Source organism: Aythya fuligula, chromosome 5 (genome assembly GCF_009819795.1).
Source record: "Aythya fuligula isolate bAytFul2 chromosome 5, bAytFul2.pri, whole genome shotgun sequence".
NCBI classification, from domain to species: domain Eukaryota; kingdom Metazoa; phylum Chordata; class Aves; order Anseriformes; family Anatidae; genus Aythya; species Aythya fuligula.
In genome coordinates this window covers 39,111,546-39,124,166 of record NC_045563.1, presented here as the reverse complement: position 1 = coordinate 39,124,166, position 12,621 = coordinate 39,111,546, and the positions used below count along the sequence as shown (strand labels likewise).

Genomic DNA, 12,621 nt, shown 5'->3' with positions numbered 1-12,621 from the left:
TGAGCTTAAAAAAAAAAAATGTGCGCCTCATAGAGTATACGTTGCATTATTCCTTTCATAGCATTGTAACCTCTGCAAAATCAATACACATTACTTTTGTGAGGCAAGTTTCCATTAGCATCCATAGCTTTATAGCAGTCTACAACCTCCAAGCTTTCCTTATTATATTGTATCACTTAATTGGCATGTGGGATCCTGTCATTCACAGTAAATTAAAAAATCTCATTTCCTTAATATTACAATGCATACTGAATAATCTTACTATTCAGATTGCCTTTTAATTAGAAAAATGTTAAAGTCAGTATACATTCTTTTTTTACAATGAAAACATGTAATGTTCAGTTCCAAATGCACTGCCTTAGAAGTGGCTAACCAAGAGCTAAGTCACATAAATCAGACCAGTGTTGGAATTCTACAGCCTTCCTAGCTAGTCCAAGTTCCGTACATCTGTGTGAGCACAGGCAGCACCAGAGCCAAATAGGCAGCTACTCAGCTGCACCAAGATTTCCAAACAGTCATACCCTACAGCTCATAAGCTGAGCCCATCTGTCCCACTTTTACCTTCTTGCATAGAAGCTATAGCAACTTCTTCCACGGTGAGACAGAGCATATGTGTACAGGAGCTGACATAGGCCTAGTTCAGATGTTGCTTCTAGCACTGAAATGAATAAAAATTCAATTTCTACTGATTTTACAGATGTTAGCACTTCCACAAGAGAAGTCCTGGGGTATAGCATTTTCTCCTTTTAAATACCCACTTTAGAAGCTTGGCAGAATATTTCCATTTCTTTGCTGGCTGGTAGAGTGTTCCTCATATTCCATTCTAGGAAAGGTTAGGGGAGAGGTTTTATTTTTTGCATTAATACCTGTTTCATGTGCTTTTTTCAGGTTCTTTTTAATGTATCTCATAAACAAGGATGAAACTGAGCATACTGGCCAGGTGAGTTGAAAAAATAAATCTAAATTTTTAACTTAAAAATGTTGAAAAGACAAACCTTTTAATCTTCTCCAGCCTTGTAGCTGTGTACCACCAGGTGGAACTGATGAACCACCAAGGAGTGGAGACAAATCCCACCCCTGAGATTTTTGTGGAACAAAAAGGAAAGGTTAAAAAAAAAAGGAGGGGGGGGGGTGGGAGAAGGAGGAGTTGCAGCAGTTTTCTTATTTACATTTAGGCCCAAACAACACTGCATTTACACATGTCCATATACTACCTATATATACACATATATTGCTATAGACAGAGTTTAGTGCTGGATAAAACAGGAAAATAAGTAGGATTAAATTATGTTATTTCAAATAAGAAGCTGTTATGGAAACACTATTAAAGTACCTTAAGTGTTTTCCAAGGAAACTAAAACACATTTTGTAATATGGATTTGTACAGGTTTGCTCTAATATAACTGGACTGATCAATTTTCACTTCACTGTTTTTGTAATGAGGCTTAATTTTCAGTAGTACTTATTTGGGAAGAGTGCAGAACAATAATTTAACAAACATGCTTGAATTGTGATCTTTGAGTTCCTTTATCTCCACAGTCTTATTCCATGGTAATAGGCACAGCACCTGCTTATTGTTAAAATGTAGAGCATTGGTTGTAAGGGGTCTGTTAAAATAAATGCTCTTTTTTATTTTAGGAATCATTTGTGTGGAAGATGTACCAGGAAAGATGTTGGGATTTTTTCCCAGCAGGAGACTGCTTCCGGAAACAGTATGAGGATCAACTTGGCTAATACCACAAAAGAAATTATTTATTCATAAATTGTTAAGATCCAGTATATAAAAAATGTACTTCCTTTTCATGATGTAAATTCACAGCTTGTATTTGCTTTAAATGTCTTTAAACTTCAAGACATACGTAAAATTTGAAACTATTTCATAGGCTTTTAGTACCTACCACATGTGAAACAGGTCTTCTGTTGGAATTTTGATTAGAAGAGAAAAATCTATGCCAAGATCAACTCAAGCCTTCCAATTTAAACATGGTATGAAATTATAACAACTTTTTAACCACATTGTTAACCTAGTGTTTGGTAACAGAGTTGAAAGGGCTAAAAGGTGTCTTAACTGCACATTTACGAACTTGAACATCAGAGGCCACGCCTCAGAAAAAGTATTTTAATTAAGTGCTGTCCCAGTTTTTCCCCACAGTATTTGCTAGTGAATGTACTAAGACACAGCTAAAAAAGCTTTAAGCAGTTAAAACGAAACATTTTCAAACACTTTGTTGACCTTGAATCATTAAGTGCCTTAAAACCTCCGTAGACATAGCTATGCAAACTTTTTATGTTAGTGTTCTAGATGAACAGATCCATTATTGCTTTTCTGTCTTTCTGTATGAAACTGCACTTGAAGTTTGTTTGTATACTACCTTCAATAACAGCTTATTAGATGCTGCTGTTAAAAGACATACACTGAATCAAAATGAATACAATTTAAATTTTAGGCCAAAATAAAACAATGCTCTGTGGTCACCTGCAAATAGAAGCTGCTAGGTTTATGCATTTTTTTCTTCTAATAAAAAGTGCCCACTGCAATAAAGTATTATAAACCAAATATTACCTTTGTGATTTCTTTCTAATTTTTCTACAATACAGAAACATGGCATGATGAAAGTGATTAAAAACACATGTATTTATAGTGCATTCATAGCTTTATTTTAAGGACTGTATATAGCACGTACAAGCTGAAACAACTGCTCTGGTTGTTTCTTATAGCCTACATCTTTAGCAAAGAAAATCCTAATTTCATCACAAATCTTAGACCTTTCTAAGAATGTTAGTCTTAATTTTCAGTCACTCATATCTAGCTGAATTTTGGTTGCACAGAATTTTAGGTGCCTGTAAATAAAACCAGGCATTTGGCATACTGAACTAAGTGTAACAGATAAAAGAAATAGAATTGATAAAGGAGGTTTCTACTTTCTACTTAACTTTTGTTACATCCATTTATTCACACGAGGAAACTTGTTCTTCAGGAAATCATGCTGTCCAGCCAATCTTCAAGCTCTTCCTCAGTAACAGTTTTAGATGTACTTTGTTGTTGCTGTGGTGCTGTACTTTTCTCTTCAGGCACATCTGGTTTTAGAGGGTCTAGAAAAGCAAAAGAACAGTCTTGAGAAAGTGGAAACAATTCTGTACTGGCTCTTTATCACTGATCAGTTTGCTTTTTAATGCACAACTGACTATATTTTATTGAATCAGTCTCCTCCCTTGAAGAATAAAGTGTCATATTCCACAATCAGTAGCAACAATAAAAAAAAGAGAGAGGGAGACAGTCTGGTAAGCTCAACCATAGCAACGTGGCCCCATTCTGATTCAAGAGGAGGCAGGGCCTGATCTGCAGCAGACAGACTGTAGGTAAGTGAACCCTTGCTGTGATCTGTTCACAATCCTGCCAGATGCAGTTTTCTTTAATGTAGAAGAGCAGCAGGAGGACACAACAGTGGCTCATGTTGCACAGTTGCATGATAATCCTATGATTCCCTATTCTGACGGCAGTGTTTTCTTAAGGGATTTATACTGTGCTTTGGAGTGGGCATACCACTGCAATGAAAGATTTTGTCAAGATCCTCTTCAGTGACAAGGCTTGTTGTATTGCTTGTGGTGCTACTACATGTTCAGCTATGTATCTTTTGTACTTAATTTTTAGCACAGCAAGACAATCATACACAAAAATTGGGGATGGTAAAAATCCTTTTACATCATTGTAGGATGGGGAGGAGGACTACGGTCCATCAGAACTAACAAATGGTACCACAATTTCTAATGAAATTGTATCTCACAATTTCTGAAATATAAAATTGTTTTGGTAAAAAAAAAAAAAAAAAAAAAAAAAAAAAAGCTTATTTTGTATAATCAATACTAGTAAAATTTGCAAATAGCATTTCTAATGCTATCAGTTCTTCTGTTATTATTATCATCACAGTGAACTAATGTCTGATAATGTTACATAAAAACTGTATTTTAATCTTCCACTTACTGAGAGTGTCTAACAGTTTTGTTTTGCCAAGTCATAAGACCAATGCTGTTCTGTAGAAGAATTAAAGCTTAAAATGAACATGCAAAAATGGTAAAACTTCAGTTCAGGGGGTAGTTAAAATAAAAAAAGAACAAATGGGTCAGAATATAGCCCCAGATATGTTAAATGCACTATGACAGAGAGTACTGCTAGCAGTACTGGTGACTTGCTGGTCATGAGCTTAAATACACTGCTGAGAAAGAGAACAACGAAAATTAAATAAAGGCACTGTAAGGAATTGAAATCTTACCGTTTTCTTTACTTTCCCCTTTCAAATTGTTCTCTGTTGCTGTGTTGTAGAATAATGCATCTGACACAGAATCAATAGGAGCATCTAGCTTTAGGAGAAGATCTAGTTCTTCATCCAAATGGTCAGTCTCATGCTTTGGTTGTTGAGGGGCTCTCTGGAATGGCTCTGCTGCACTTGCCACAGGACCATGTTTACTTGCAGGCTCTGATGGAGCAACAGAATCACCAACAGGATGGGAGCCCAACACCGTTTCATTCTGAGCCAAAGAATGTCTAAACAGAAGCTCTCTCCTCTTGCTGTCTTCAGTAATTTTAGATTTCATCTGTGGGAGCTCTGCAGGCGTTGATGCCTAAGAATACAAGAGAGGACTTAGTCTTTCTAATTATTATATAGAATATTAAAAGTCTATTTAATTTGGGCTGTAATTCAGACATCCTACATTTGATCACTTAAGAAGGCACAATGAAATTTAGCAGAATTGAATTCAGAAGTAAAAGTAAACTAAAGTTATCTTGATGATGGTTTTACAGTAATTATTACAAAATAAACAACCAAAAAACAAAACACATTTCCTTTTATCCCCTAATATGGAACATGAGATTGAATGATAAATCAACAAGTTACATTGTTTCACAAATACTTCTCTAAATCTGCTTCAATTATATATCATCAGTACTCTGAATTTTGGAGCGACTGAAGTCAGAATTTGGCTAGAAACTATCCATTTTAAACCTTCCCTCCAATATCTCCATCTTGAAAGCAAACTACATCACTAAATTCATGTCTAGCTGTGTACTTTAAAAAATAGATCTAAATTACAAAACTCAATCAAATATTGAAAAAACAGAAATGCCAACTCATTATTCAACTGTGGAACACACATCCTGTTTTTTTTTTATCAGGATGCCCTGGAATTAATACCACTGCAGTATATCTATCTGATGACCATGGAATTAATACCACTGCAGTATATCTATCTGATGACCACATCACCTGCCACAACAAGAAGACAAAGATTAGATGTCATAACACACACTGTATAACCCTGATAAGAGTTCTAGTCTTGGCCTTGCTTCGCTTGCAAGAATTTGAAAATAACATTTATTTGTAGATTCCCTTAGACATCACATCTGCAGACGTATTTGAGTTCCCCTAAGAATGAACATATTTGTGTCATTTCATGCAACTCTAAACAGAATTAATATTTCTATTAGAGTCATGTTTCTTTCTCCCTGCTTGAGTAGATGGATCTTATTTTGGTGTTTTGTTTTGTTTTTGTGTTTGTGTTTTTTTTTTCATTTGTTTTCTTGTTTTTATATTTAAGTCTCGTTAGTTCTTGTCCTCTTTTCACAGCCTGAAAAAACATTTTTGCTAATATTCTTTTGCACAATTTTCCTTAACCAGAGCATAACATTTTCTTCACGTGTTTGACTGACTGTTCTACCTGTTCTAGCACAGATGTCTGTTTGATTCATGGAACAAACATGTATGTTGATATTAGCCATATAGAAGAGTAAATCACACTTAAAATATTTACCTAATTGGAAAAAAAGTGAAAGCACTTCCAAAATCTGGTGCAAGTTTTTAATAGCTGCTTAAAAGAGAAGCAACTATAAGAACAGTTTAATTGCTCCATGTCAAACACTCAGATACCTGGTTTTACATCCAATACACTGCATATAGAAGCATTTTGTTTAAAGCTACCAACGAAGCATTAAAATGGGGTCTCCCGCTTCACCCACCTTTTGACATGTCAGTCTCAGAAGATTTACTTATAAAATACATTCAAGTTAAATTTTAAGACCAAGTTTAAAGAATTCATTCTAGCATAGATTATTTCACTTAGAATATTTCTGTTTTATTTTGAAAATTCACAGCATTACCTGTACAAGTTCAGCTGCTACATTTAACCTCAGATGTAGAGGCAGTTCCTGAAGGGCCTGGGCCAAAGACTGGCAGTCAACAGAAAGCACGGATAACTGAAATACAGAACACACAGTATGCTTGAGTTAAAAAAAAAAAAAAAGGAACAACAACAACAAAAAATTCTTAATAACTTTAGTCTATTACTTTCTCTTGTTCCACACACTGAAGGAAAGTGAAGAACAATCTAAAAATATACAACATCTAAAAGATATTGGCAATAATAGCAGGAATTAAGTTTCAAAAGTACACATGCACGAAGCAGTTTGGCTAAATTACCATATAAACACCTACAAAGCCAATAATCACTTAGACAGTTAAAAATAGAGGATGAAGTTTTAAAGAAGATATATATGGAGTACTCCTTAGGCAAGGCATTGAAAATCCAAAGTAGGAAACAGTTTTGCAAGTTGACAATGTCATAAGAGGCTTTTCCAACTCTAACCCCTTTTAACCTGTGAACCTTTCCTTGCAGTGGGAATCACCAGTCTTTAATGAGTTACTAGTATTTTCTAAGCAAGTTAAGTAGTGTGTGCATAGCTCTCCTGTTTTTAATGCCTCAACAACATGGCCCTTCTTACGCTTGTTTCCCGATCATTTAAAACATCGTTTTGATGTTTCACAGAAGCAATAAACTACAGGTACACATACTCCCAGGAAGATGTCAATCAAGAAAGATAAGCTACTGCTGCCCAGTCACTCAAAAAGTGCAATGGTCACTCATTCATGTGACAGGTATTAAGTTTCCTTTTTTTCTTGGAAAGCTGCATTTTTTTACTTGACATTCCTTCCTCCCTGTTGCTCATCTGTCTTGTAATGAACTCAGGTTGATATTTTACAGATGATTAAAGTATTTTACAAATCTATTCTTTCCAGTCTCATTTTTCATTAAAGCTGTATTCCAGTGGTGTTTGCTGAGAGCAGATTTACAAAATAATAACAAAGAAGAACTGAAGCAGTGGCTTTTAAAATTTCTGTCATCCAGATTCTGGACTTGATATTCAGCAATAAAAGGACTAAACAACCTAAATAATCTGTTGATTAGAATATTATGTCCTAAATAACAATTTTATTTTATACATGGATCAGTGATCACCATCAAAGAGGATTCATTGCTATTAGTAACCTCAAAAAGTCTCCAACAAGCAACTCATGAACATCGCAGCTGTTATGCAGCAATGAGCTAAAACTACAGAAAACCCAGCTCCTTCTCAGGTATTGAAGACCACAGATGGCCTCTGTATGTTTGCACAGGGCAAGGAAAATAATATGAACACAGTAACAAGAAACTGTAAAAAGTCAAATAGCACTGAATAACATTCAAGTGCGTTTGGGAAGAGCTAAGTACACTCACAAAAAGATTAATGTGAATAAAACATTGTGAATGAAGGAGAAAATAGGGTCAGGGAAGAGGGGAAAAACTGAGGATGAAGGAAAAGGGCAGTTCAGAGAATAACATAATGGAAGTAGGAATTCAGTATCCAAGTAGATATTTCACTATAAGTGGTATTTGAATAAAAAAAAAAAAATACAGATCAAAGCAGAATTTAACAAATTATAAATGCTTCATTTCACATGCAACTATTTGCTCATAGAAAGCAGCAGAAGAATACTTTTTTGCTGGAACTGCCAATTTTTACTGAAAAATCCAAATGATTACTACCTGTGATTTTTAAATTGCAGTGTTCTGAAACATTTTTATTGCATTTTTATCAATATACAATGAAGCACATTCAGATTTAATTTTTGTAAAAATTAAGGATAATAACAACATGAAAATTTGTTCTTGTTCATGTCACAGTTACGTTTCCATTCCACTTTTTTCAAAGCTGTTTTGTCATTCCTTTCTACAAATAATAGGGACTCATAAATATCTGCAACTATTTGCATGCCTTTTCTGCTTCATTTTGTTCCATCACATTGACTTCGGTTTATGATTCTGTAGTAACTTCAAGTACATGATGAACAGACAGGCAAAGAAATAGAAACAATTAAGCTAAAAGGCAAAGGCAAGGAACTAAGCAAAGTGGATTTAGGATGAAAATAAGGACTGAATCCAGCTTTCACAGAAAAGAAAAATGAGCCAGAAACAAAGAGGCTGAAGACCAGAGACTGTGCAGTCTTGGCATGGGCAGACAGAAGAGTATCTGTGACATTGACTGGCAATGCAAAACTTGACTCTCCTCACAATGGTTTCAGCATACAAATGAATTTATACATTCAAATCAGCTAAATGGTATAATGGCAAGCCAATGAGGAAATCATAAAAAAATTAATGTTCTGGATTTGCACAGAGAAGAGGGAGCAAAGGTCACATACTTCATTACTGGCATGCTATACACTGGGAGAGGGAGGAACTGATAAGAAAAAAAAAATCACTGAAAGACCATATCCCACTGATGGTTTAAACAAATGCCATGCAAGCCACTTAATTGCATTTCTACATTTTAATTTGACTTTGCAACCTTAATGTAACTTTTATGCAAGGAAGGCAGCCTCAGAAATCAAGACACTTTCCAGTATCCTGATACAATGCACTTCTTGTTTCTTTGCCCTTTTTCATATTAGCACAGAGAATCAACATACAAATAATCTCAAACCTAGCCTGGGTCCCATAGTCATTTTGGGGCTGATGTTTCAAGTAGAGAACATGCACTGTTAATTTGAATTAACTGAAACACGATTCATAGTCAAATATACAGATATATCCATTGTTGTGTTACAGTCATTTTGCTAAACTATTCTCTTGAATACAACTGAAAATGGAAGGCTGACTTTCTGTGTCAGTGGAGCAAGGTGAATTATCCTTCTTTGGATGGATTTGTGTGTTCTTTTCTTCTAATGTTACTTATAAACCTAGCCTGCTGCCTTGAATATTCTTCATTAGAAACAGAAAAGACTGAAGAGCCTCCAGCATCAAAGACAAATTAATAAATGTATCTACAAAATAAAGAGTGCTGTCATTGTATTATACAATTTGATGCTGAAAGTACAACTGCCTACATGTACATATTCAGTGCCAGAAAATTCTGTTACCTGTTTAGAGTATATGCTTTCTGTATCCCAATCTTTTTCTTCAGCAAAGCGAAACTGTGTAAAGGAATCTCCTACAAAACAAAAGGAAATAAAAAACATCTTTATCTTTTTTTTTTTTTTTTAAATACAGCAACCTCCCCAAAATTCCAAACCCTACAGAAGTAATGTTAATCAATAAGCCTCACATATTAAGAAATTTTTCTGCTGCATTTAAAATAGGAAATTCCTCTTAGCCAAAGTACAACCGAATGATCTTTTAACATCTTGCTTACAAAATTGTTCTGAGAAAGGCACAACAGATTAAAAATTGAACGAGGCGGTGCTGGATGCCATGTCAACAAGCAGGACCTTCACTGAAAAGTCTGATTTGGATAACACAATAAGAATAGGTACAATATTCAGAATGCATTATTAACAGCTTTGAACATGCTGTAGATACACCTTCTCTATCAACATGCAACCCCCTCCTAAACTGGATTACAAACACACTGGAAATCAGTTTGTACCAGCCAAGTAAATACTTTTTGTTGACTGGTTGCTAAATTCTCCAAAATCCCTCTTTCTTGAACTAGTCCTTACTCCAGCATGCCATCAAAAAATGGCACCGAAGCAAATGAAGCATGAATCTTAATGTGTATGCACAAGGAACTGAATTAAAAGAAAACTTAAATAGGGCCAGTTAAACTACACACATAACCTCTAGCTATGGCTGGAACCTACCATGTTCCTCCCACACAGAAGTAATTTCCTCTTTCTATAGGTGGGTTATTATTTTGCTGTAAATGATTTCTATTGCAGTACCCCACTGGGTTTTGAAAGACAGTTCTATAAGCATATTCACTGCAAAAATACACCAAAATTCCAAGAAATAAAAAATAAATAGTAAGGTCTATCACAGATGAAACATGAAAGATTAGAGCTGCAGAGAATGAGATAGAACCTACTGAAATACTTAATCATCATCACTGGAACTACCAGGAAAACTTTCTAGGATCTTATGTGTTAAAATCTTTACGTAAAACAGTAATTAAACCATATTCTAACATTGATTACCCACAGTGTATATTCGAAAATAATTCTGGAATAATTAATACATGTTAATAGTTGATGATATATATATATCATATACACACACACAAAACCAATATTCAGACTTTTCACCAAGCAAGTCACATTTTAAATGCTTCTATTCAATATACCACTGTCTGCACATTTTTAAACTTGAAAATCAATCATTTTAGACTCTGGCACCATTTAAAGAACCATTTAGTTTAAATAAACAAGTAAAATGGAAGGTGTGGGGCACACACACTTTGTTACACTTACAGTTCTTATTATCAACTCACAATGCATATTTGTGAACAAATATGCCATAAAAAATTCTCAGGAACAAGAGAATCTGAAAACCAGATGATGACCCGAGGTCTAGATTCAGTATGTGATAGCACAAAGCACGTATGCTGCTGATGCAGAGCATGGCATATGTCTTCTTAGACCATGCAGTTTGACAACAAATAGCTGTGTAGGGATCGCTATTAAAAAGAAACAGTTGAATTATTGCATGAAGGAGATTAAATTTGATTCTGGAAAAAATAAGTTATTCCACGTGCCTAACTGCAGATGCAAACGCTTAACTTGAGCACCCACAGTGCAAACAGCACCACTGTAAGTGTATCCCTCTGTTTCAAAACGTCTAGAACAAATAACTAAAGCTGAAATTTAAAGAAATCCAGATTCAATCTTCATTCTCATGATTTTACAATAGACAGTAAAACAGGCAGATTAATTTATGTATTAACCGCACATATTTTAAAGGTTCGATTTAGTTACAAATGCAAGTTTTTATTGGAAAAATAATTAAGCCAAGTGATCCTCAGAGTATTTATACTATTAGAACAAAGCAATTTATGTTTTCTTCAAGACAAAGGAGTAAAATTAAAGAAAAGGATAAGTTGGATGCTCTAGGTATCTGAGAATGACCAGATGTAAAGCAGTTGGACATATCTACTGCATGAGAAAAATCAGCCAGGATCAAAAGCTGGTTTATGATTCTCCACACTCATAAAGTTCAGAATAATAGATCAACAGATACCAGATACTCTATTGCTGAATTAAAGGCTATGACTTAAACTGTAGTTTAACTGGGCTCTTTAAATAAATTAACAAAGCATGCCTTTCAAATGGAAAAGCAATAACTACAATTCACAGTAGCACATTTAATGCAAATTATGTTAATGAGAATGTTGGTCTAACCAATTATCTTTTCACAAATTCCTTTACCCTGAAAATAATTTCCTTTTGTGCCATGAATACTAATCAAATGTCTTACAATGGCTCCAAGTTCCTTCCAGTGTAAGAAGTGCTTTTCTTCAATTGAATAGTTTTTATCTTACTTACAAACATGACTTGGCCTTCAAATACACAGCAACTAAAAATAATACGCTCAAGTAAACCTTACACACCATTTTTGATAAGTTTCACAATGTCTTAATAACCCTTTTTATAACATGCAACCTTACGATGAAAGAATAGCAGTTCTAAAACACCATGCTTTCCTAACACTTGAATACATTTTAAAGCTAAATCAATTGATTCAAATAGAACACGTTTCATAGTCTCATTAGCCCAATTATCTCTTCATATAAATATTCACTGAGTAGTGGATAAAACAAATCCTCCCTCTAACCTGTAATAAACATTTTCTAATACCTGAAATTATAAGGAGTATGAAAGTTGAAACACTGAAAAAAACATTTCAGCATGAAAACAAAACTGACACTCCAGTAGCATAATTTTGTTCACTTCGACTTTCTAATTCATTAGAAACAAAAGACACAAAACATGACTGAAGATAGAAGAAAAATATTCTGTGCTTTTAGATTTCAACAGGTTTTCAAATTGGAGGTGAGTGGGAACAACCAATGTAACATGGTTGCACATGTTCTGACATGACATACTGAAGAACTGTGAAGACAAATACAAGAATCTAAATAATTTTTTAAAACAGAATAACAGAATTTATCTTCTCCCAAACAAGCCTTTCTGATAAACTCACTTGGGGTTTTCCAACTTCTGTTCATTTTCCACTTATTTTATTATGGGAGCTCAAGCCTCTATCTACATGTCTGTTTGGTCAGCAAAATTATATGCAATAAATTTATGCTGGCAGTATGTAGCTGAACCAAATAAACCACATCAGAAAACTACAACTCAGCTACATCTGGGAAATTAACAATGAGACCCCAAATATCTCAAAAAGCACCCTGTACCTGCTGCTATGCTGGCTAAAGCTCTTCCCAAGTTACCGCATTGAGAAATTCCCACCAAAGATTAAAACATCTATCTTTATTCTAAAGATCTTAGCCAATTCTGCAAGTTATCTCCTTCTCTC

The 12,621-nt window shown here is 34.6% G+C and overlaps 2 protein-coding genes across 9 annotated transcripts in view; one reads left to right on the top strand and one right to left on the bottom strand.

Annotated features, from left to right (window-relative positions):
- Positions 1 to 2,557, top strand: part of RYR3 (ryanodine receptor 3) — a 218,861-nt gene extending 216,304 nt beyond the window's left edge. For all 8 annotated transcript variants that reach the window (XM_032189404.1, XM_032189403.1, XM_032189400.1 and 5 more), the window contains 2 exons: positions 889 to 940; positions 1,639 to 2,557. In XM_032189404.1, the coding sequence (XP_032045295.1) occupies positions 889 to 940; positions 1,639 to 1,734 (148 nt within the window). In that variant the 3' untranslated portion in view covers positions 1,735 to 2,557. The remainder of the gene's footprint in view (positions 1 to 888; positions 941 to 1,638) is intronic.
- A 76-nt stretch (positions 2,558 to 2,633) lies between these two features.
- Positions 2,634 to 12,621, bottom strand: part of AVEN (apoptosis and caspase activation inhibitor) — a 97,738-nt gene continuing 87,750 nt past the window's right edge. Inside the window, exons 3-6 of the mRNA XM_032189409.1 lie at positions 9,231 to 9,301; positions 6,155 to 6,250; positions 4,272 to 4,620; positions 2,634 to 3,093 (exon numbers count right to left, since the gene is read on the bottom strand). Coding sequence (XP_032045300.1) covers positions 2,975 to 3,093; positions 4,272 to 4,620; positions 6,155 to 6,250; positions 9,231 to 9,301 — 635 coding nt within the window. The 3' untranslated portion in view covers positions 2,634 to 2,974. The remainder of the gene's footprint in view (positions 3,094 to 4,271; positions 4,621 to 6,154; positions 6,251 to 9,230; positions 9,302 to 12,621) is intronic.